This window comes from Galleria mellonella, unplaced genomic scaffold (genome assembly GCF_026898425.1).
Source record: "Galleria mellonella isolate WM207_F2 unplaced genomic scaffold, CSIRO_AGI_GalMel_v1 utg182, whole genome shotgun sequence".
Classification (NCBI taxonomy): domain Eukaryota; kingdom Metazoa; phylum Arthropoda; class Insecta; order Lepidoptera; family Pyralidae; genus Galleria; species Galleria mellonella.
The window spans coordinates 186,550-212,903 of NW_026442023.1; the positions used below are offsets into that span (position 1 = coordinate 186,550).

General features: G+C 39.9%; 1 protein-coding gene across 3 annotated transcripts in view; it reads right to left on the bottom strand.

Annotated features, from left to right (window-relative positions):
• LOC113522143 (uncharacterized) overlaps positions 1 to 26,354 on the bottom strand; it is a 39,674-nt gene continuing 13,320 nt past the window's right edge. For all 3 annotated transcript variants that reach the window (XM_052893655.1, XM_052893654.1, XM_052893656.1), the window contains 7 exons: positions 24,833 to 25,043; positions 14,415 to 14,780; positions 12,381 to 12,566; positions 5,923 to 6,044; positions 5,165 to 5,335; positions 3,971 to 4,141; positions 1 to 1,420 (listed from right to left, as the gene is read on the bottom strand). In XM_052893655.1, coding sequence (XP_052749615.1) covers positions 1,130 to 1,420; positions 3,971 to 4,141; positions 5,165 to 5,335; positions 5,923 to 6,044; positions 12,381 to 12,566; positions 14,415 to 14,780; positions 24,833 to 25,043 — 1,518 coding nt within the window. In that variant the 3' untranslated portion in view covers positions 1 to 1,129. The remainder of the gene's footprint in view (positions 1,421 to 3,970; positions 4,142 to 5,164; positions 5,336 to 5,922; positions 6,045 to 12,380; positions 12,567 to 14,414; positions 14,781 to 24,832; positions 25,044 to 26,354) is intronic.

Sequence of the window (26,354 nt, forward strand, 5' to 3'; positions counted from 1 at the left end):
AAAAAAAATTCGTCCGTATTTCGTTACTTCGTTATATGTATTTATTTATATCACACATCTTACTATCTTACTAATTATATAAATATATAAAAATAAATGAAATTTAAACGAACACATTGGCTAATCTTTTATCCTAGTCGACGCGAGCAAAGCCGCGAGTTACAACTAGTTCACCGTAAGTCAATTTTCACAATTTCTCTTTAAATTCATTCTAGTGTCAATTAAGACTGATTTTTATGACAAATTCTTCTCTTAACCTAATTTTTGGAGATAGCCCGTAAGTAACGTGTCATTTGATATTTTTCAAATGTGAAACTTCATACAAAAGGTTCGATTCTGGGTCAAATTCAATAAATATAGATAATTTATTTTTTCCTAGTCAACTTGGGATTTAATGTTCTGGGTTGTAGCCTCCAACATTCATTGTACTACTCTAATAAAAGATATTCATTCTAAATCCTAAACACACAATTAGTCATTAATTCATCATTTAAAAAAAAAAAAAACACAAAAAAATTCTGTCTACGAAAAATGCGTGTAACAGACAAAACCTTAGATTATATAGATAGAGTGCCTCCATACAAATGTTTCACCAAGAACTGGTAATTTTTTTTATTTGTGTGTATGAATAAATAGGGTTACCATAATGCATATCTATTACTCAATATATAGGAGGAATTATATTGTAATTTTAAGTTAAAATATGTATATTTATAAGTAATACATACCATAAGTATATATTGTATCAGAAAAACATAGTTCCCAGTATCAATGTAAAAAAAAAACATTCTAATCTGGAAAATTTTTACTCCGATTACGTGCAACACGAAAAAAAAACACGTTTTATTTTGGTTTTAAAAAAAAATAAGCCAAACGTCAAATTAGCTAATCAAATTTTGTTCCTTTATTGACACTCAATGCTCTACCTATATAATCTAAGATAAAAACTTAATTCAATAAGTGTTCAGATTTTCTAATTCCAATATGAAACGTCATATATAATAGGGATGGTAAAGGACAGAGGCTACTTTTCATCCCGTTCAACATATCCCAATTACGCGAATAAAACTGCGGGTGAAAGCTAGTAATGGATTTATCAATCTATTATTAGTTTCTCCACAAAACAACTCTACGAATATATCTTCTTTAAGTCCTTCCTCAATATCTTTCCTGAACTGGTTTTAGGGATGTTATCGACAAATACCACTTCTTCAATCCGCTTGAAAGGCGCCACTTTGCTGGCGACGAAATTTTGCAGTTCCTCTGTTGTCACCTTGGTGTCCCGCCGTGGTATCACCAAGGCCTTTGGCACTTCCCCATAGAAGTCGTGCGGTACGCCGATAACCGCCGCGTCAGCCACGGCAGGGTGGGAACGCAGAAGACTCTCCAGTTCAGCTGGAGCGACTTGTAAACCTTTTACCTGATCAGAGACAAATAAAATGTATTAATAATTATTCAATATTCTTTATTGTACTTTTTTTTGACAACTTAGAATGGCAAACAAGCTGACGGCTTACCTGATGGAAAGTGGTAACCGTCGCCTATAGACGTGAGCAGTACCATGGACATAACAGAGTATACTGTTTCCCTCATGATACTCCCCATGCGTTGCCATTCCTGAGGACTCAGGTGTTATTCCTCTGTACCTAGTAAATTCACACCATATTCCACCCTTCAAACCGAAACACAGCCATGCAAACACAACTGCTTCACGGTTGAAACACGAATGGGTCAGAGGTACCCAAGCAATCGACTTTTGTACAAAGTCTCCCTCTGGTAAATTTTATTGTCCTAATAAATTACATAATACATTTATAAATATTGCCCCACTTGGCAGGTGGATTGGCAACCGCAGTCAGGCTTTAGAGATGTTTTAAGAGAAACGCTGCTGCCATTCCTCGCCCTCTCTTAGTCGGCTTTTACGACACCTACGGAAAAAGAAGGGGTGGCCTATTCTATACCAGGACCACACGACAATCTCCTACCCTGATAGGAAATATTTTTTGAAATAAAAATGGAATTACAACTCCATCTACTTGGGGGGAAAGGGATTGTTATTAATGGAGACTGAGAATCCCATTGTTAGCAATATACTCATCCAGGTCGACACTATCATGGTTAATTCCTGATCATGATGGGCTAACTGGCCTGTTTTCATTCTCATCTATCGCCCTTCACTGGTGCTCCGCCAACGTATCCCGTTAGCGCAGGCGGGGCTACCATACCATTTACATCCAATAAAAAAAACCCATGATTATAGCATTAAAACTGACACCAAGATATGCGAACATTATTTAACACACACCATAGTCAAATTGGGAATCTCCTTTTAAAGTCAAAAGGCAAATTTCTTAGCGTAAAATTATCAAATTTATTCAACCAGGCGTTGTTATATTTAGTTTTAACTAAGTTTTTTTAATGGTCGATAAATTATTAATTTATTTATATTTACCAACTAAGGGAGCTTGACAGTTTCCCAATTCGCTCCCTTAGCAATCACAATATATATAAACATAATAACATTTATTTATTGGACATTTTTTAAATAATGTATTATTATGTTGCGAAACTCGACAAGTTTACAAGTCAATATATCCAAGTCCGGATACTGGCTCATGACACCGTTGAGCAGAGTCAATGCCAGTGGAAGAGGAGCCTGGGGGAATGTTTTTCGAAATTTCGAAGCCAAACGAAACACAAATTTGATGTTAAAATTACATAATACATCCCATTTGGAAATATTAAAAATGTTAAAATATTGTTCCTTTGGACTTTTATGATAGGATGTATGACGAACGAAATGTTAAACTCTATTTATTGATCCGATTTTATAAACAAAAATTGGTATAAACAAAAATACGAAATTGAGTCCGAAATTTCGGAATTTCATTTCATGGTAGACCCGCTGTTTTGTTAACTCTCAACAGAACATGGAAAATAATGGAATAGTAACCCCGCCTGCGCTATCAGTATACACTGGCGAAGCATCAGTGAAGGATAATAGGTGGAGATGAAGCAGATCAATTGATCCATCGTGACGAAATCAATAATGAATCAAACATGATAGTTTCCAGGGGGAACCCCGTAGAGGTCGACCTGATAGAATATATTACTAGCAATAGGTTTGCTAATCCTTGTTACTAAAGTCACTGCTCCCCCTAAGTTTTAACAAGTTCATACAATCTTAGCTTATAACGAATATAAAACGATGTTTGTTCACGCTTATCTCGGAAACAATTCAGCAGATTTTAATGAAATTTTGTAAACATCTACTGTTTACATCAACGTGAGATATTTTTTACGATACCTACTCAAAATGGTAAACAAGATAATGTCGCAAAGTCAGAAGCGGCAATGTGGATCTCCGCCACCAATGAATGGCCTCGCAGTCTGAGTGTCTACGCACCTCGCAAATTTGTTTTTTTTTTTTTCAGAATATTTCTAATCCATTTTTAAAACCGACTTTTTTGGTCACAAAAGACCAAGCATAAAACGTATCATATTTGGCCCACCTACATTAAGTATCAAAGTCTTACTCTTCCGCCCCTAACCGTTCCCCTGATGGTAAATGGTAACCGTCGCTATAGACATGAACAGCAGTATGGACATCACAGAAAACACTGTGATACTCTGTATTTAATTAATGATAATGGAATTATAACCCTGCCTGCGCTAACGGTATACACTAGCGAGGCAGATGGCAGGTCAGTGATCCCATCGTGATAAATGCAGCTGTAATTTAGCAAGATGGTTCCAGGAGGGACCAAGTCAAAGTCGACCTGACAGGATATATTGTTAGCAATGTTCGCATTTCTAACAATATCCCTTCTCCTTCCCACCACACACACACTACGACTACCATACCCTTCAAGCGTATACCAGGACACACACGACAACTAGAAGCTAGTCTAAAAAGTACTTTAGAAGCTAGTCATAAATGTTTAAGTGATTAATATTGTCTGTAACTTACTTTAATGAGTTCCTTTATCCTATCAGTAATGATCAGACCCGCGTCGGGCTTGTACCGTCCAAAGTCACCAGTTTTGAAGAAGCCGTCTTCTGTCATGCTCTCCCTGGTCGCCTGCTCGTTTTTGTAATACCGTTTCATCACCACCGGCGCCTTTATGTATATCTCACCAGGCTGTGGAAGTTATAAAAAATACTTGTAAAACAAATGAAGTTACATATAAACAGTTATTTCGTAAATAAAAGAAGTCTCGGACTTGACTCCAGTGTTTTGCTCTTTTTAGGGCAAAGCAATAAGCTGAATTGTGACCATTTTGTATAACGGTGGCTGTGTGTGTGAAGAATTGTTACTTATGCATTTTATTTTTATTTTTTGTATATGTATTTTTTTATCTTTTTTCACTGTACTTTATGTCTATTGTTATTCCAGTGTTTTGCTCTTTTTAGCTCAAAGCAATAAGTTGAGTTGTGACCATTTTGTATTACTGTGGCACACGTACGAAAAATTGTTGTTCAATGCATTTTGTTTTTTTTTTTTTTAAATTTTTTATATATGTATTTTTTTATCTTTTTTCACTGTACATTTATGTCTATTGTTGTTTATGTACTGTAAGTAATGCAAATAAATTATTTATCTATCTATCTATCTAGAAAACGATCTTTTCTGAATATTTTTGAATGCGTGAAAATAGATAAATGTATGTAGCACAAGGAAAATGAGTTAGGTCGACCATGTTGATTAATTTTTGATGTATTTTTCATGATAAATGACCTAACTTCATCCTCACTTATCCTCACTCAATAGTGCCATTCCATCAACACCCATTAAAAATAAACAGGCATGCAAATTCGTGTTTTTACCGTGAAACAGTTGTGTTTGCATGGCTGTGTTTCGGTTTGAAAGGTGGGATATGGCAGTGGATTTACAGGGTACAGAGGAATAAAACCCGAGCCCTCAGGAATGACAACGCATGGGGGGGGGGGGGGGTATCATAGACGAAACATATACTCTGCTATGTCCATGGTGCTGCTCATGTCTATAGGCGACGGTTACCACTTTCCATCAGATGGGCCGTCAGCTTATATTTGTCTTTCTAAGTTGCATAAAAAAATGGCAATTCGCCTTCGTTCTTTACCAAAGCCAACGACAAATATATTCTTTTTATCTTTTTTTTTATTTTCCTAACAGAATACTTACTTCGCCGACAGGCACAGGGTTGCCAGTCTGTGGATCGACAAACTTCAGGGTGACACCCGCCATCGCTGTCCCGCACGCGTCATAATCAACATTGTCAACATTTTTAAATGTTGTGGTAGCTATCGACGTCGTCTCCGTCGCGCCATAGCCTTGCTTGAACTGGAGTCTGTTCTGAAAAACACCAGAGGGAGACTCTGTACTATTAATATCGGAGACCAACCTCCACGCGGTTCCCCCATGGAAACCATCGTGATTGATTTATTATTAGATTCATCACGGTGGGCTAACTGACCTACTTCATCCTCATCTATCATCCCTCACTGGTGCCCCGACAGTGTATACCGATAGCGCAGGCGGGGTTACCATTCCATTATCATCCATTAAAAAAAAACATCGTGCTGGGGGGAGGGCTTGTTAATAATACGGATTACCAGTCCCATTGCTAGTAATATGCCCAACCAGATCGACCTCAATGTGGCTCCCTGGAAACCCTCGTGCTGAAATCCAGGTGAATTGATCACGATGGGCTAACTGGCCTGCCTTTTCATTCTTGGCAGGCGGATTGGCAACCGCAGTTAGGCTTTGGAGATATATTAAAAGGAGCGCTTCCGCCCATCCCTCGTCCTCCCTTAGCCACCTCTTACGACACCTACGGGATAGGAAGGGGTGACCTATTCTATGCCGGGACCACATGGCAATATACAGGGAAACTTGTATACATTCCAGTTTCCTAAAAAAATCTGTTAATTCTTACTTACATTGCTTTTATCAAGTATCGCTTGAGCGTCAGTGGCGGCAAGCGGCGCAGCGCCACATAATATGTATCTGACATTTCTAAAGTGCTCCCCTGTAACTTCAGGGTGTTTGCCAAGGAGAATCGCTGGAATTTTTATATAATAAACGTTATACATACAAAAAATAACATAAAAAGATTTATAATTTTAATAATATATCTATAATATATTAAATGAGACGTTCTTTGGTTCTCTCACATTCGTTTCGGGGGAGTCATCCTAAGAAAAAGGTATTACATAAAAGGAATGATAAAATAAAAACTGTAAATCATATAGTTGCCTCCTTCCTTCTTATGCAAATATAATTAGTTAAAAGAGGACGACAGATACACCATCAGCTGCTATTTTTCTCAATTCATAGCAGGCTGGTGTATATATGTAGAAAATGTATACGGCCGTATAACCCTACCAAATTCAAATACAACCTGCTTGTATACTTTCTACATAAACTGTGTCAAATATATAATCTAGTAATGTAAAATTTGTTATTAATAAATAATTGACATATCAAACATTTTCTACACATTAGCCTGCTATGAATTGAGAAAAATAACAACCGATGGTGTATTTTTCATCCTCTTTTTACTAATTATATTTGCATAAGAAGAAAGGAGGCAACCATATGATTTACAGTTTTTATTTTATCATTCTTTCTATATAATTTCTTGGTTTTAGGAGTCATCGTCCAGAATTTCATTGCTCATTCGATAGCCTTTGGTGACGCACGCGTCACTACTGGCATCAATACTCCGTTGTGTAGCGCTGCCTTGTTGCACGGAGTCAGCGGATACGCAAACACGTCGGACACGAAGAAAAGTAGAGAACAACTTGGGCACGAGGTTCTCGTTCGTCGCCTTAGTTTCGCGCGCTTTTTAACGGCCGTCCGTTCGCGTACACGGCACGCGCTGCCACCTCGTCGCGTCGCGAGTGCAGTGAGTGCATGTGAACAGTTACAAGTGACAATTGTGTAGTGTTGTGAACTCTAGTGCATCGGACTAACAAGTGTTAGGGTGGTGTACTGCGCCATAAGCGCAGCGCACCAGCTCCGGAGCCGGTGCCAGAGACCAGCACTCTCCTCCCCGGCGACCCGCGCCGCCTTCGACACCCCGGCCAAGTATCGGCAACAGGTACACAAGTCACTCCGGTGACTACATTCCATTGTTACATTAACAATAGGCACACCCCCCCCCGCCGTACTCGGCGGGGCGGTTAACTGTACACAAAGCGGCCGGGTAACCGTCGCCCGGCCGGTGACTAATCCTTGTATAAAGGGCGACTCATACCTGGACAGGTCCCAACAGGCCCTTATATACGCGGCTTGTAGCGGCTTATTTTTTGTGTCCACTTTTATAGTAGCGCATTGTCCGTATTATAAATTTAAATTATTTTTAGGTATTGGCACCCGACTTAAGAGTCGGGTGCATTGCTAATTTATAAGAGGAGTGTTTCCTGGGACAACATGTCGCTGTCCCAGGATGACATTCCACAATTCGTGGCCTTTTTAAAGGCCAAATGTCCTGGCCTCTTAAAGGCATTTTTCGATGAGCGCAGGGGCGCACATGTGATACATGACGACGCCCCTGCCTCGCCGGCGGCCTCCCTTCAGGAGGCCAACGACGAGCTGTCCTCAAACCCACCTTCCCCCGGGGACCACCTAGTGAGTACCCCGGAGCCGATGTCCCCACAGGAGGTTGCTCCCAACCGCCCCTCCTCTGAAACGGAAATGGAGCTAGACGCTCCCAACGTCGTCGCCGAAACAGGCGACTCCTCCGACACTGCCTCCTCCTCGGAAGAGGAATTTCAAATTGTGGGTGCCAAGCGCACCAAACGCGCGAAGCGGGCGCGCGATCTTCCCCCGCCTAAAACCCAACGTGCCAACGATGGCGCACCCGTTCCGGCTAACGCCGATAAAACCGACCGCGATCACGCGGGGAAAGTGAGGCCTCCTCCTCCTATAATCATCCAGGACAAGACAGCCTGGAACAGGGTGTCAGCTGCGCTGAAGGAAAAGCGCATATCCTTTACCCATGCAAGGGTAACCTCACTAGGAATCAGAGTAGTGGTTCCCACATCGACGGATCATCGCCAGTTAACTTCCTTCCTCAGGACAAACAGTGTGGGTTACCACACTTATGCCCTCGAGGAGGAGAAACGACTGCGCGTAGTAATACGCGGCGTCCCTAAGGAGCTGGACTGCCAGGACATCCTTGCAGATATCCGCTCACAAAACTACCCCGTCCACGAGGTACACAGGATGTACCGCAGCAGGGCCAAAACGCCACTAGACATGGTACTAGTGGTACTAGATCTCTCCCCAGAGGGGAAATCTATCTTCAACATCCGAAGTGTCTGCCTGATCTCAGGCCTATCAGTAGAACCGCCAAATAAGCGGACCTACCCCGGGCAGTGCCACCGCTGCCAAAATTATGGGCACTCCGCCCGAAACTGCTACGCGCGCGAACGTTGCGTCAAGTGCCTGGGAGACCACGGCACCAAGCAATGCACTCGCGTGAGTGGCACCCCGACCCCACCTAGCTGTGTACTCTGTGGCACACAGGGCCACACAGCTAACTACCGCGGATGTCCCCGCGCTCCCCGTCCCGGCCAAAACAAGGCCTCCGCAAAAGCCACAAAGGCTCAGGCACCCCGCGCAGCACGCCCCGCGCCCCCTACTATCCCGCAGCCCTCAGCTGCACCACCTCCCCCGCCAAAAAATGCTTGGGTGCGACCTCCGGTCGTCAAGGCGACCCCCTCACCCACCATGCCATCTGCAACCGCTCCCACGCTTGCCAAGATTGTGGCATCGCCCGCTCCTCCGCGCCCCGCCCCGCAAACTGGAACGAACATAGGCTCAAGCTTCGCAGCCGACTTCGCACTGGTAGCGAAACTCGCCAGCTCCATCGACGCTGGCGAGATTACGGCCCTGGCCTCCAAATTAAGGTCAGTCAACGACCCACAAGAAAGACTCGCAGCCGTCTGCGAGCACATCGGCGTACTAGTCGCCATCCTCAATTTTAACAATTAATTATGGATCTAAGGGCGAAAAGATGCAAACCTCGGTCCGTTAAGTTAGCGTTTTTCAACGCTAACGGACTACAAGGGCAAAGAGACGAAGTCCGTGAGTTTCTCACCGTCCATCAGGTGGACGTTCTCCTACTACAGGAGACCTTCCTCAAGCCTTCAACACGCGGTCCAAGAATCGCAAACTACAATATCGTACGCAATGACCGCATCAGTCGCGGCGGCGGTACGTTAATTTATTACCGAAGGTCCCTTCAGTGCATTCCGATCGACACGCCTCCGCTCGTAAACATGGAAGCCTCGATATGCCTCCTCGCGATGACAGACCACCGACCGATCTATATAGCATCGGCATATCTCTCTCCCTCCAAAAAGCTACTCCGGGCCGACCTCCAAGCTCTCATGGACCTGGGGGATTCGGTAATTATTGCCGGAGATCTAAATTGCAAGCACAGCCTTTGGAGCTGTGCTTATCCGAACCCAAACGGTCTCACCCTGGAACGCCTTTCGCTCTCCATGGGTTTCGACATCCTTCCCCCAGTGCACTTCACGCACTATCCGGCAAACACTGCTCATCAGCCCTCCATCCTCGACATGGCCCTACTAAAGAACGTAGCCTTAAGGCTGAGTTCTATGGAGGTCCATGCCGAACTCATCTCCGACCACCGCCCCGTCACATTCTCGCTAGGCCCACCTGCAGACGGGGCGCCTCAATTTAAAACGGTCACGGACTGGAGCCGGCTCGAGAAAGTCCTCGAGTCGACTAACTCTCCGGTACTGGACCGCATCCCGGACGTAGTCGAATCTATCGAGGAGACGACTACAGCCATTGACGCGCTAACAGAGCACCTGCAGTCGGCAGTCAAGGACTGCTCCAGGGAGGTTCCGGATACGGGCGACCGTAGATGGAACCTGCCTGATGATGTAAGGGCTCTGCTGCGCACTAAGAATGCAGCCACACGAGCGTATGACCGCTATCCCTCAGAAGAGAACCGAACCCGCCTGCGAGATTTACAGCGCGAAGTAAAGAGTCGCATAGCGGAACTTCGGCGAGACAGATGGGATAAGTTCACCAAAGAACTCACCCCCTGCCATACCGCGTACTGGCGAGTAGCCAAAACCCTCAAAACAGACCAGTGTTACTCCGACCTTCCGCCCTTAGTCCGAACAAACAACAGTCCGGCCTTATTTGATGAAGAAAAGGCTGAATGCCTAGCAGACAGCCTAGAGGCCCAATGCATGCCGAGTACCCTTCCGGTGCCCGATGATCATCTAGAGAAGGTAGAATCCGAGGTGGAGCGAATCCTGTCGATCCCTCCAGTAGAGTCACTCCCCCCCGTTACACTGGATGAGGTGCGAACACTCATCAAAGGAACCCCCAACCGAAAGGCACCCGGTGCCGACGGTATCTCCAACAGACTCCTTAAGAGTCTGCCAGAAACCATTCTGCTACTTCTAGTAGCGATCTTCAATGCGGCAATTACCAATGCCATCTTTCCAGATGCTTGGAAAGAAGCCGATGTCGTAGGCTTTCCCAAACCTGGGAAAGATAAGTCCCTTCCCACCAGTTTTCGCCCCATCAGTCTCCTCAGCTCGCTGGGGAAGCTGTATGAGAAGCTAATACTCGCACGCCTGAAAGACTGGCTACAGTCCAAAGGCATCCTGATCGATGAGCAGTTCGGCTTTAGAGCCAAGCACTCAGCTGTTCATCAAGTACATCGTGTAGTAGAACACGTCCTCAACGCCCGACACCTGAAATCCAACGGGGTCACATGTGCCCTGTTTCTCGACGTAGCGAAGGCCTTTGACAAAGTCTGGCACAGCGGCTTGATTTTCAAACTGCACAAGATGGGAGTGCCAGACAGGCTCGTGCACATCATACGAGCCTTCTTGTCCAATAGGTCATATCGCTATCGCGTCAATGGAGTGCGTTCCAGCGCACGACCGATTAGAGCCGGCGTCCCTCAAGGCGCTGTCCTCTCCCCACCCTCTTCTCGTTGTACACCAACGACATCCCGCGTCAGCCCCGAGTGCAAATCGCCCTCTTTGCTGATGATACAGCCCTATATGTGGACAGCACGTCGGCCGCCTGTGCAGCCAACAGGCTTCAACGGGCGGTGGACGAGCTGGCCTACTGGTTCAGAAAATGGCGCATCGAAGTCAACCCAGATAAAAGCGCCGCCGTGCTTTTCACGGCCAAAAGAAAACCATCCCTTCCCGCCTCTATTCAGCTGTTTGGCACGCCCGTCCCCTGGACGAATGAAGCCAAATACCTAGGCGTGACACTAGATTCCAAGTTGAGTTTCGCATCTCATCTTAAGCGCGTCCGAGGCCTGGCCAATTTTATACTGGGACGCCTCCATCCCTTTATTAACAAGCGCAGCCAATTGTCGCTTAACGCAAAGCTGACGCTCTATAAAGCATGTATAAGACCGGTGATGACGTACGCTAGTGTCGTCTTCGCCCACGCCCTTCCTTCATTACTTCACCCCCTTCAGGTGGTGCAAAATAAATTTCTGCGACGAGCCACGGGCGCCCCGTGGTACGTGCGCAACGTGGATCTACACCGCGACCTCAAAATACCCACTATAAGGCAATTTATGAAGCAAGCGTCTCGACGCTACTTTGCCTCAGCCGAGTCCCATTCAAATCCGCTCATAGTAAGAGCGGTCAAATACAAACCCCCCATAGAGAACGTCGCTCCAAAACGTCGTCGCCCGAGGCACGCACTCTTGGACCCCGATGATCCAACTACGACGGCAAACGCGTCTCCCTCCCTACCTACCGCGGAACCCTCGACAAGAGCCCCTACAAACACACCCACACATCGCACACACCGCCCCCGCCGGCGGGGGCGAAGAACCCTCGCGACACACGGTCCGCGCGCGATCAGGTTTGCGCCCGAGCGCATAACAACCGCGTCGCAATCTCACCCACCCAGACGTACCGACCCTTCGCCGTCCCTCGACGGGGGTCGAAGTGCGGTGGCCTAAGCCGAGGCCGAGCCACTCTGGCGCCCTTAGGCGCACACACACACCGCAGTCCATAAGAAAGAGTCGACACCTCTGTCGCTCCCCTCTCGCGGGCTTGGAGTGCCATCAGCACTCGCCCCTGCATTCGCGTCCGGTGAAGCTGTAAAGGCCACACACGGCCAACAGCAAACACATTCAGAAAAAAAAAAAAAAAGAGTCATCGTCCACTATGTTTATCCGTACGGAGTCGCCACTGAAGAATCTTTCTTCTCAATCTGTTGGAGGTTCTTCAAGCTATGTGACCAGCCCATTGCCACTACAGTTTGCTTATCCTTCGGGATATGCCATGCTATCATCGCGACTTCATCAATATAATAATGATTCATATTATCAGGTAAAAGCTATTAAATAATTCCTCTATTTTCTTACCAATGGGCGGGACAATGTAAAGTAAACTGACTTCATTCGCCTTCAATAAATTCATAAACAATCTAGCGGAAAAATTTGGCACTGTTATTAACTTGCACCCAGTACACAAATGGCCGGTCAAAGTCACAATCAAACCATAAATATGGTAGAATGGTAGAATACACGGCACTATGTCTTGGAAGGTACCTGAAAAAAAAAAACAAACAAAAAGTAAATAAACACATTTTATTTTCCGTATACCGAATAAAAAATGAAAACTTTTTTTAAATTACAATGTGACCGATTCTGAGGAGACATTTCTCTTAATCTAATATATTATTAATTAAATAATTTCGCAAAATTGAATTTATCATCATCATCATCATTTCAGCCATTATCCGTCCACTTCTGGTCATAAGCCTCCCCCATAGACTGCTATAAAGAACGGTCCTGATCCATCTGCATCCACTGACTCTCTGCAATGAATGATTTCAGGTCGTCACTCCATCTAGTGGGGGGTCGTCCTACACTGCATTTACCCGTACGAGTTTATGTTTGTTCATAAAACAGTAGATTTATGGACAATTATAGATTAAATTTATAATCATTTTGACTTAAATGTATTAGAAATTTAATTCGTCTTGATTTACCTACTCTAATAGTAAATCATGTACATATATAGATAATTATCTATTACTAATATAACTATGTCTGTTTTTGTAGCATATAATTAAATGCTTCTTCAAGAACAGATAAACATAGGAATTATGTAAATAACATAACCAACGGTAGGTAAATATAATCGTTTAAGAAAACAATTCATTTCTGAATGTAAATAAAGCGATAAGGGCGCTTATCTATTGAGGTTATGTTCTCTCATTCAACCTGCGTCTCATCACATAGTTTTACCTAACTCAAACAATAAGGGGGAAAGGAATTGTTAGCAATGGAGTTTGACAGCCCCATTGCTAGCAGTATGCCTTATTAGGTCGACGTACACCTGGTTCCCCCTGGAAACCATCATGAACAATTCTTGTTGAATTCGTCACGATGGGCTAACTGACCTACTTCATCCTCACCTATCATCCTTCACTAGTGTCCCACCGGTGTATACCGATAGCGCGAGTAGGGTTACCATTCCATTATCATCCATTAAAAAAAAATACTCAAATAATGCGAACGACGGAACGAAAATAATTTTATATGTACGTTTTAACAAACAAAAATTCGCGTTAAGTCATTTTAAACAGTCATTTTAAAAAATATAATATGTATTATTTACATATGAAAAAAAAAATATTTTTTTGCTTATTATGAGAAAAAAAAGTAACCGAATAAATTAGAAAGACACTGGACTGAATGAGGAACAATATAACAAAATCATAAAGGCACAAAAACTCCATTATTTACAAGCAGTCAATAAATTTAAATTGAAAATATTAAACGGAATTGAATTGTAAAAAAAAGTATCACGTTTAAATATAAATGTACAATGAAGAATATTAACTTTTTTTTTAAATATTTTTTATTGTGCTCAGACATACAGTAATAATAACATGCAGAAATAATGTAAGAAAAGGTAAATTTATCTTTAAAAGAGATCTCTTCCAATCAATCTGAGGCAGTGGAAGGAAACATAGAATGGACAAGAATAAAGCCAAACAGAAATTTTAAATAATGATACAAGTTTAGTCTCTATGAATATTAATTTTTTTTTATATATATATATTTACCACAAATTTGGAATCAATGTTTTCAATCAATCACTTTTTGGATAAATTGTGTAGTTATTATGTTTTAAAGAAGATTAAGTAGATGGATGTAAAGGAAGAAAACAACCAAATCAGAGGTGAATGCACTGTGTGAAATATGATAATGCATCGAACAGAAATGAGCTCAGGTATGACGGTTGATTGAAAAAACAAGGCAATTATGATATAGATAGCAAAAATACAATTTAAAAACATTACAAGCATAATATGAAGTACGTTCGCCGACCCCAAATAATTGGGAATTGACGACGCAATGATTTATGATTGTCAATCAATCACTTACCATTTGCTAATTCCGAATAACGGTTCTCGTCTCTTTGCATACACTCCATTGCAGCCAAAACATTCCTATAATTAAGCTCTACTCCTTTGGGCAGTCCTGTTGTACCACTAGAGAACGGTATAAAAGCTATATCGTCTTCTTTTCTTTCAATTTTCTCCAACATAGCGTAATCTGCTTCACCATTCTCAGCGATTTCTGAATATCTAATAGCTCCATCAGGTATACCTGATTGGTTTGGTTCATCTAATATTATCACTTTGGCATTAATTTTTGCATTTCTTAATCCTTTCACTATTGATTCGTAACAGTCTTGTATGGTCACTATGACTTTTGGCTCGGTTATCGATGCTTGATGCGAAATTTCAACTGGAAATAAAAATATTGATATTAAAATAAATTGCAAGTTTACAAAGTATTTTTAGTGGTACAATATTATTATTTTGTGCGACATAGAACACCTTTTCTTTTCCCGTGAGTGTCGTAAGAGGCAACTAAGAGAACTTAATGGTCAAGGGATTACCTATCCTTCGAAACGTCCCTCTTAAAACTTCACCAAGGCCTAACTGCGGTTACCAACCTGCCTGTCAAGCGTGGCAACTACTGACAAAACCGTCCAATGTGGGGGGAAAGGGATTGTTAGTAATGGGGTCAAATAGCCCCATTACTAGCAATATAACCTATCAGGTCGACCTCCACGTTGATCCCCCTGGAAATCCTCGTAGCTAATTCTAGTTGAATTCGTCAGAATGGGCTAACTAACCTGCTTTCATCTTCATCAGTCATCAATCACTGGTGCCCCGCCAGCGTATACCGATAGCGCAGACGGAGTTACCATACCATTACCACCCATTAAAAAAAAACCGCCCAATATGGGGATAGGTCTCCCCATATTGGGCGGTTTTTTTTTGTTCAGCAGTGGACAGTTACCAGTTGACATGATAATGATGAAAATCATATTCCAATAATGATTATTATAGAGTAGTCTATTTAATCCCAAACAACTTGAGATCATGGTGGTAATCCTTAGATGGAAGCCTGGAACTTCACATTTGTTTTGCCCATTGCTCGCGCCGTTTGCGGAACTAAAACGATTTCTTTAAATTAATTCTCGTTGCAGTAAAATTTATTACTTACGACACAGCTGTGAACTGTGATAAATCGATGAGGTCTGTGACCAATTGACTTTGCTTTTGATAAGACACCTATGATTAGTCATACTTATTTAAGTACTTTACAACCGACTTCAAAAAGAGTGAAGCTCTTTTTTTTTATACAACATAGAATGGCAAACAAGCTGACGGCCCACCTGATGGAAAGTGGTAACCGTCGCCTATAGACATGAGCAGTACCATGGACATAACAGAGTATACTGTTTCGCCCATGATACCCCCCATGCGTTGCCATTCCTGAGGACTCAGGTGTTATTCCTCTGTACCCTGTAAATTCACGCCATATCCCACCCTTTAAACCGAAACACAGCCATGCAAACACAACTGCTTCACGGTTGAAACACGAATGGGACAGAGGTACCCAAGCAATCGACTTTTGTACAAAGTCTCCCACTGGTCTTTTTTTAATATTGTTGTATTTTTGTTATGTTTGTTACCTCATATATATCGGGTAAATAGAATTTTTGTAAATAATATATAGCCTACATTACTCTTTGGTAATGGGGGGAAGGGATCGTTAGTAATGCGGACTACCAGCCCCGTTGCTAGCAATATACCCTGTCAGGTCGACCTCCACGCGGTTCCCCCTTGAAAACATTTGTGCTGAGTTCCAGGTGTATTCATCACGATGGGCTGCCTGCCCTGCTTATTTCATTATTCACCTATCATCCCTCACTGGTGCCCCGCCAGCGTATACCGTTAGCGCATACGGAGTTATCACTCCATTCATCATCCATTAAAAAAAATGGTAATTGGCCGTTATCTTCACCGTGTGGTCCCGATATAGAATAGGTCACCCCTTCCTTTCCTGTGGGTGTTGTAAGAGGTGACTAAGAGAGAGCGAAGGGTAGGCAGCAGCGTCTGCTAAGCGTTACAACCACTGGCAAAACCCCCTAATTTTTTATACATTAATAATAATAATGTAATTGTTAATTTTATTTGACGATATTGAATATGTACTTAAATTTATTGATTTGACTTGATAATTGTTTGAGAGTTGTTTCTTTTTCTTTTTTTTTTTTTTATTATTCTATAACCATAATAATGTCTAAATTAAATTTGTATCCCTATTTAAGCAATAAATTAGATTTGCACGCCTACAATTTTAAGGCAATTAAACAGATGCCAAAAAGATTTGTCACATGGCCCTTATAATGTCAAATGTCTGTTTAAAGCAAATAAATATTTCATTTCATTACAGTGCAGAATGCTAATATTTTTTTTTTAATTATACATAAAAAATACATTAAATCAATAAAAAAAAATTACACATACTATCAGGTACTTGACACATACACACATATATACTCTTTTGTTTATGGTTAAAGTCTGTGGTCAAATTGAGGATAGATTAATATTGTTTGTGTTTAATATTATTTGTTTACAGTCTCACTGAATGTCAAAGATAACCATAATAAATTAATTTATTACAATATATGTTATGGTCGAATTTCTACCACTAATTATTACTAAATAGTTTAACATCTAAAATAGGTTTTTGAAACGTTTTACATATTCATGAATAAAAGCGAATACCAAAAATTATTAAGTACGTACGTACTTATACATACATAATCAGTATTCCATAAAAAAAAAACAATGCGTCAATCACAGTAGGTACATACCTATAACAAATTAAACGAAACATGTTATACCTAACTATTTATCAGCAAATTCTGCATGTAGTATTTTTAATGGATGATAATAAAATAGTAACCCCGCCCGCGGGGGGGGGGGGGGGGAGAGGAAGGGATTGATAGCAATGGGGAGGTAAGTCCCCATTGCTATCAATATAACCTATCAGGTCGACCTCCACGCGGTTCCCCCTGGAAACCATCGTGACTAATTTATCGTTGAATAAAAACACAGGTCAGTTAGGACAAGAATTAACCACGATTGTTTCCAGAAGGAACCGGATGGAGGTCGACCTGATAGGGTATATTGCTGGCAATAGGCCGCTAGTCTCCATTACCAACTATCCTTTCTTATACGTTAGACTACTATTCTGATTGGATCATATTTTTTTTATGTTTATCTTATAATTTTACCATATTAATGATATTTATAATCTTGGGGTCAATAATCATTGAAAATACCTATAGTAGTTGTTTATTATATCTAATTTTATATAATGCTTACTCAATAGAAACTTACTTAGTTCTATTTATATATAATTAAAGATTATGTCCTACAAAAAAACCAACTTCAAACTAAAATAATAATAATTCTGACTTAAATCTATTAGACAATTAATGTATATCGGTCTTTACAGTGAAGATTTTTGTGATATTAAATTTTTATTTAAATTTCAAAGATAGGTTTAGTGAATTGGCGCTTAAAAACCCTATAAGCCACCGTATATATTATAAATAATAATAATAATAATGCCACAGAAACAAACCAACCACCTGGTCCTCAAGCTAGCATCCCCTGCGTTATGGGGAACCAAGCAAAGAGTATCTGAAGACACAATCCAGAATAGCCAGGCCCGAGCCTAATCAGAAAAGTGGGAGGAAAAAAGATTGTTAATAATAGGGATTAGTAACACCACTGCTAGCAATACAAGGTGTATTGTCAAGTCAACCTCCTCGCGATTCCTCCTGGAAACCATCGTGTTCTAATTTCAAGTGAATTCACTTGGGCCATCACATTGGGTCAAACATCAGGATGGGCTAATTGAACTCCTTTTCATCCTCACCTATCATCCCTCAATGGTGATCCGCCAGCCTATACCGTTAGCGCAGGCGGGGTTACCATTCCATTACTACCAGTGAAAAAAATAATCAGAAAAGTTGCTATCTCATCCTATCTCACGAACTCAGCCCTCTAGACAAGTGGCAATCGAATTCATCGATGGAATCGACATCGTTAGCGAGTCCGTGAGATAGAATGAGATAGCAACGTCGGATGTCTCGTTCCAGCTCGTGAACTCGCTTTCGATAACGATTCCGTCGACGGATTCGCTTATCAATTGGTTAGAGGGCTGAGTTCGTAAGATAGGATGAGATAGCAACATCGAATGTCTCATTCCAACTTGTGAACTCGCTTTCGATAACGATTCCATCGACGAATTCGCTTGCTAATTGTCTAGATTTGTCTAGCGATTAGGAATCGAAATTATAGTATTAATTTAAATTTTTTTTAATTTTTTTTTTAATGTAAGATCCAGTTCTGAAATCAAATACCAAACTTTTTTATACAACACAGGGGACAAACACATGCGGCTCATCTGATGGTAAGTGACTACCGCCGCCAATGATCACCTACAACACCAGAGGCATTGCAGGTGTGCTGCCGACGTTAAATTTCTTACTAAAACAAAATCATTACCGCCCACTCTATTACAAAATATATTATTTACTAATTAAACTATGTCAAAGTCATCTCGTATTCTTGAGTTATTGTTATCTGAAGTTATCAGCTCTTTTTGTTTGTTGGCAACAAGTTGTGTAATAAAAATAAAATTTATCTTAATTATTAACAATTAAAAGAAACAAAGTACCTGTCATTCGAAATTTTTTATGCATTCAGAACTTCGGTAGGTACAAGAGAATATTCATAGGTACCTAGTTCTTTCAACTATGTACTAGGTATATAAGTCATCGTGAATTTTTTGTTAACTAGCAGCCCGCGGGGGGAAAGGGATTGTTAGTAATGGAGACTGAGAATCCCATTGCTAGCAATATACCCAACCAGGTCGACCTCCTCGCGGTTCTCCCTTGAAACTATCATGGTTAATTCCTAATGAATTCATCATGATGGGCTAACTGGCCTGTTTTCATTCTCATCTATCATCCTTCACTGGTGCTCCGCCAGCGTATCCCGTTAGCGCAGGCGGGGTTACCATACCATTTTCACCCATCAAAAAAAAAAAAGAAAACTAGCGGCCCGTCCCGGCGTCGCACGAGTGGACATTTTAACATTTCCCTTCACTGCTCTGCTCCTATTGACCGTAACGTGATGAAAAGTATACTATAACCTGCACAGGAATATGAAGAATAATTGTACCAAGTTTCGTTAAAATCCGTCGAGTAGTTTTTATGTTATAACGAACATACAGACAGATAGACAGATAAAAATTTTACTGATTGCATTTTTGGCATCAGTATCGATCACTAATCACCCCCTGATAGTTATTTTGGAAATATATTTCATGTCCAGAATTGACCTCTCTACAGATTTATTATAAGTATAAATAACGTATTTGTGTTTTATTACTGTATAGGAGAGTTGTGGTACAAAGTTTAAGGAGATTATCCAAGTGTTTATACTAATACCCGGTATCTGACAAGAGATTAAGATATGCATGTTGTATATATCGGATTAAATGTTTTAAACATGCGAGAGCCGGCATTAAAAGTCTACAGGGGCGGAGTAGACACGGGGGGCGTCACATACATCGATATCAACGTACGAGTCTCCTCTAAAATCTGTCTGAAGACAAAAAATCCTTTACGTTAATTCCTTTTCAAAATTAAATTCGAGTTAAGCTATATGAATCCAATTTTGCTTGTATTTTGATATTTTCTTATTCTGTGTTCATTTACAGTTTACATACAGAAATTATTAAAGTTGATATATATATATATATATATATATATATATATATATATATATATATATATATATATATATATATATATATATATATATATATATATATATATATATATATATATATATATATATATATATATACAACTTAGAATGGCAAACAAGCTGACGGCTCACCTGATGAAAAGTGGTAACCGTCGCCTATAGACGTGAGCAGTACCATGGTCATAACAGAGTATACTGTTTCGCCCATGATACCCCTGGTGCCCCAGCAGCGTGAACCGATAGCGCAGGCGTGGTTACCATTCCATTTCCACGCATTAAAAAAATCCCCGCTTGCCAGTGAGGGATAAGAGGTGAGTATGAAGCAGGCCAGTTAGCCCATCGTGACGAATTCTACGATAAATCAATTACGATGGATTCACGAGGTTGACCTGATAGGGTATATTTTACAATATTTACTAATCATCCCTTTTCGCCCTGTAGTGCAGAGGAATAACAGCTGAGTCCTCAGGAATGGCAACGCATGGGGGTATCATGGGCGAAACAGTATACTCTGTTATGTCCATAGTACTGCTCATGTGTATAGACGACGGTTACCACTTTCCATCAGGTGGGCCGTCAGCTTGTTTGCCATTCAAAGTTTTATAAAAAAAAACTAACTCACAATTATAATATTAGTGAGAAATTTATGAATTAATGATGTTCTAAGGATAATCTTATTTGTTATATATAACTAATTACTTCCACCTCAATTAGTTCCATGTGCAGTGACAAGAGTAGAAAATTAATGGCCAATTAATGAGATGTGATGTCGTTAATTAACGTATGTATTATTATAATGCACTCGAATGTCATCGCGGCAAGTGCATTTAATGCTATCAATATTTGTTTGTTCTTATCTATATTAATATTTACAATTATAAATAAGTTAAATGATTAAACATATACTTAATTATACTTTTAATGATAGATAACTAAAACGGAAATGACTAATGACTATACATATGTATATGGGGGAAAGGGATTGTTAGTAATGGAGACTGAGAATCCTATTGCTAGCAATATACCCAACCAGTTCGACCTCCTCGCGGTTCCCCCTGGAAACTATCATGGTTAAATCCTGATGAATTCATCATGATGGGCTAACTGGCCTGTTTTTATTCTCATCTATCACCCTTCACTGGTGTTCTGCAAGCGTATACCGTTAGCGCAGGCGGGGTTACCATACCATTTTCACCCATAAAAAAAAGATATATATATATATATATATATATATATATATATATATATATATATATATATATATATATATATATATATATATATATATATATATATATATATATATATATATATATATATTTTATAAAGGTTAAATCGCTTGTAAAGGAGGAATTTTATTTCTGACTCTTCGGACCTACATTTTTATCATATCAGCCTTTAACTATCCACTGCTAATCTAATATAAATCTCCGCCTTGGGGGGTTTTGTCAGTAGTTGCCACGCTTGGCAGGCGGATTGGAAACCGCGGTTAGGCTTTACAGATTTTTACATGTACCACATAATGGAGTAATTATGGATTTTTTCTAAGAAAACAGTCTCAAACAATGCATTTCAGTAAATGGGAATGAATTGCCAAGTACTTGCTCAGGATTTTCCTTCAGTGGCATCATGACAGTGAAGCGACCATCAGGTAAGCGACGGGTATTTTTAGTATAATGGAATTCATAAAATTGTTCATCTATTGAATAGATATTTTAATCTGAAGGCAAATCTTCGACCTCCCAGAATCTCTGGATTGAATTGTGAATATCTTGAATTCAAATCAAAACTAAAATACTAAACTGATTTTGATAAAATGTCTATGGAAGCAATATGTAAGTATATTTCTGCGGATAAATATAATTGGCTAGCATTTATTAAATGTGTAATATGAATTTAATTTTGTAAAACGCCGTTGTTATCCCAAATAAACTAAAAAAAAAATATGTTTTTGTATTTCAAATGAAAAAAGAATCTTATAAATCGTTTTACAAAAAAAAAGTACCACAGAAACGAGGACCACCTTTTCTTTAAGTCAAATGATAATATAAATATTATAACTATATAGGAATAACTTTTTTCAGAACGAAGGATAAATTTTATACGGTTTACTAGCGACCCGCCCCGGCTTCGCACGGGTACACATTACATCACATCTCATTAGAAACCTCTGCAATTATCAGTGTTCCTCTACTTTATTATGCATATATTATACTTATAAACCTTCCCATTGAATTACTCTATCTATTTAAAAAAAAACCGCTTCAAAATCCGTTGCGTAGTTTTAAAGATTTAAGCATACATAGGGACGGACAGACACCGACAGCGACTTTGTTTTATACTATGTAGTGATACCGTTAACGTTATCTTTTAAAATTATCTAAAAAAATATTTTAATCTTTCTGCTGTAATAGGGTTCACTCTTAAAATTGTCTTTTTTTTATGCAACTTAGAATGGCAAACAAGCTGACGGCCCACCTGATGAAAAGCGGTAGCCGTCGCCTATAGACACGAGCAATAACCATGGACATAACAGAGTATACTGTTTCGCCCATGATACCCCCATGCGTTGCCATTCCTGAGGACTCAGGTATTATTCCTCTGTACCCTGTAAATCCACTGCCACATCCCACCCTTCAAATCAAACAACAGCCATGCAAACAACTGCTTCACGATAGAAACACGAATGGGACAGAGGTACACAAGCAAACAACTTTTGTACAGTCTCCCTCTAGTCTAAATTAAAAAAGGAGCACACACCATCGTGGTTAATTCTTAACAAATTTGTCACGATAGGCTAAATGATCTGCTTTCTCCCTCATTTATCATTATTGACTGGTGCCCCGTCAGCGTATACCAATAATTCAAACGGGATTACGACTCCATTATCATCCATTACAAAAAAAAAACCACCTGCTGTTCCATATTCATAAATTGCATTGTAATAAATGTGTTTATTTAATCTTCAAAATTTCTACTGATAAAGTATCTTAATCTAATCTCTGTAATACTTCTATATAATACCTATTACACGTTACAGATAAGATAATTAAACCATAGATAGATAGATATTTCCTTTAAACGATATCTAATTGTTTGAAACGATAATCACAGGTATGAATCATAATTATGTAATATAAAAAATACTCGTATGACAAACTTGCAATGGGAAATTACATGATTAATTGAAACTGGACTTGTAATTTTGTAAATCTATACTTATAATAAATCTGTAGAGAGATCAAATCTGTACATGAAATATATTTACAAAATAACAATCAGCGGGTGATTAGTGATCGATACTGATGACAAAACTGCAATCAGTAAAAATTTTGTCTGTCTGTCTGTATGTTCGTTATAGAAACAAAAACGGATTTTAACGAAACTTGGTACAATTATTCTTCATACTCCTGGGCAGGTTGTAGTATACTTTTCATCACGCTACGATCAATAGGAGCAGAGCAGTGAAGGGAAATGTGTCTGTTATATCAAAACCACTGAACCGTGAAAGGATATACTTATAGATGGGTCCCATAGAAATTTTATAAAAATCTATACAGTAGTTTAGTTTTTAGATCAAAACAACTTGTTTTGGCACATTTGAAGACGGTTTCTTTTTGTGGAAGAGAATCCTTAATTATTTATCGTCATTACTTACTTTGAGCATTTGAGTCTATGTTATTAATGATCAAAATATCAATATATAGTAATATTATAAAGAGAAAATATTGTTTGTTTATAATGTAATAATCACAAAACAGTCCGACAATCTGAACAAACTAATGGTTGTAAGCAAGATAGAAGGAAAAAGACCACGCGATCGCCTAGTCGATGGTCGGACCAAGTAACCGCCGTTACGGGACTGTCAATTGCAGCTGCCCTGCGAGAAGCTGAAGACCGGACAAAATGGACTAACATCATAAGAGAGGCAACAGGCACCTTTCAAGGACACGACCTTCAGTAATGAAATGGCCGAAGAGAGAGAATCACAAAACTATTCAATCCATTTTAAAAATTCTTTCACCTTCATATAGCTACGTACATTATAAACTTGTAATATATATTTTTTGAAAACTAAATGATAAAAATATAGTCAATTAGAAGGCAATCAGCTATGTATTATGGAGATATTTAAATTTATATCCCATTTAAATAATTTCGATTTGAATGAAGAATTGGAAACAGCCTATAATGGCCTATATCAGAGAGGCCAACCAGTCGATTGCGACTATTAGTTGAGTCGATCGTGGCGAGGCAAAAAATATAATATTTTGCTAATTTAGCTGAATATAGATGCAATGCACACACTAATATAACTAAGTAGTTACTAAGAATAATTTTCAATTTTATGTTTTCCTTCTCCTAATAATATAAAAAATACATAATTGTGTGAAATATGTTGTTTCATTTGAGATTTCAAGAAGTATATTATTGATAGAACTCATAGGGTTTCGTCAGTAAACAATAGATGTTGGGTCTAGTTAAGTCTTTTTTTGTATACAACTTAGAATGGCAAACAAGCTGACGGCCCACCTGATGGAAAGTGATAACCGTCGCCTATAGACATGAGCAGTACCATGGCCTATATCATGGTCGATTAACAGGATATTCTTTGGATTTTTCTACGGTTAATATCAAAATAAGTCTTACACTCTTTATAAATAGGGTTGATAGTTGTTACGACGCACCCTGCCTGCAGCGATCCGAACGCCACCACAGGGAATTCGGGACAATTCGGCAACATTATGCCGACTACATCGCCCGGTCTCAAACCGAACTTCTTCACTAGGGACGTGGCAAATGTGGCCATATACTTCTGCAGCTGCAGATAAGTGTAGGTTTTCTTTGTTTCTGCATTTTCCTGGAAGAGAGAGATGCATTACGTTTAGTTTAATTGTTCACACACATTGTTTTTTATGTAACTTATTAGATTGGCAAATAAGCTGACGAAAGGGGAAGAGATTACTAGTAATGCAGACTACTAGTTCCATTGCTAACAATATACCCTAACAGGTCAACCTCCACGTGGTCCCTGTGGAAACCATCGTGCTGAATCCCAGATATATTCATCACGATGTCCTAACTGACATGCCTTTTCATTCTCACCTGTCATTTCTCCATTCCATGGAGGAGGCCTCGGGAGAGCAAGGAATTGGCAGCAGTGTCCCTCTTAAAACATTATCAAAAGCCAAACTGCAATTGCCAACTCGCCAAGCGTGGCAACTACTGGCAAAACCCTCTAAACTAAGCCTCCTCGGCAATCGATAGTTAAAAGCTGATATGATAATGACGATGTGTATATGTACGCAATGATACATAAACTGACTACCCTGACGACCCTGACGACGGTAAATTTGTGAATTTACAAAATTTGATCCTAACCTAATGCCTAAACTTTATACATAAGTGACAATTGCAAAATAAATTGCCAACAAAATAAACAGAACGTTACCTTACTACAAACAATACACAATATAGGTACATACTTATTCAATTAAAATATGAAAACATGTACTTTCTTTGAAGATACACAAGCACCTGTTGACCTCAAGGTTAACTATAACTCGCAGTATGATTTTCAATGTCTATTCTAATATATACAGTAAAAAACTACATAATAAGGTCCTTACATAGTAAAATGAAGGCGACCTAGAAACAAAAAGAAACGTGTCACCAGAGGGCACTAGCGTAGAGATAAGTGCGCGAAAATACAGTGAAAAAGTTGTAGTGTGAAGCGATGTGTATTTCTGTAATTTGTGGTGAAGTGACTGAATGCATTTAAAAATATGGCATCTTGGCTCATAAGGACAAGTTTCCAGAGCCGTAAAACGTGTTATTAAAAAAAAAGATGACAGTCGGATGACATGGCGCTTTATATAATAGTAAATGTCAATCTTCAGACTCACGTCATACTTAAGAACCTTGCAATAACAAAGTCAGATTTTTTTTCTATTGTTGAGAAGGCAAACTAACAGACATTTCACCTGATGGAAAACAGCTACCGTTGGCTATGAGCTCCTGCAACACGAGAGGAGCTGCTTGTGCGTTTCCAGCCTTTAAAATGTTCATAGGTACGCTTTTTGAAATGAGGCATTTCAAAAAGCCTCTATATTATATTGTAAGGGTATCTGAAAAGCTCTGAAGAGAAGAGCTCATCCCATAATCTAGATGC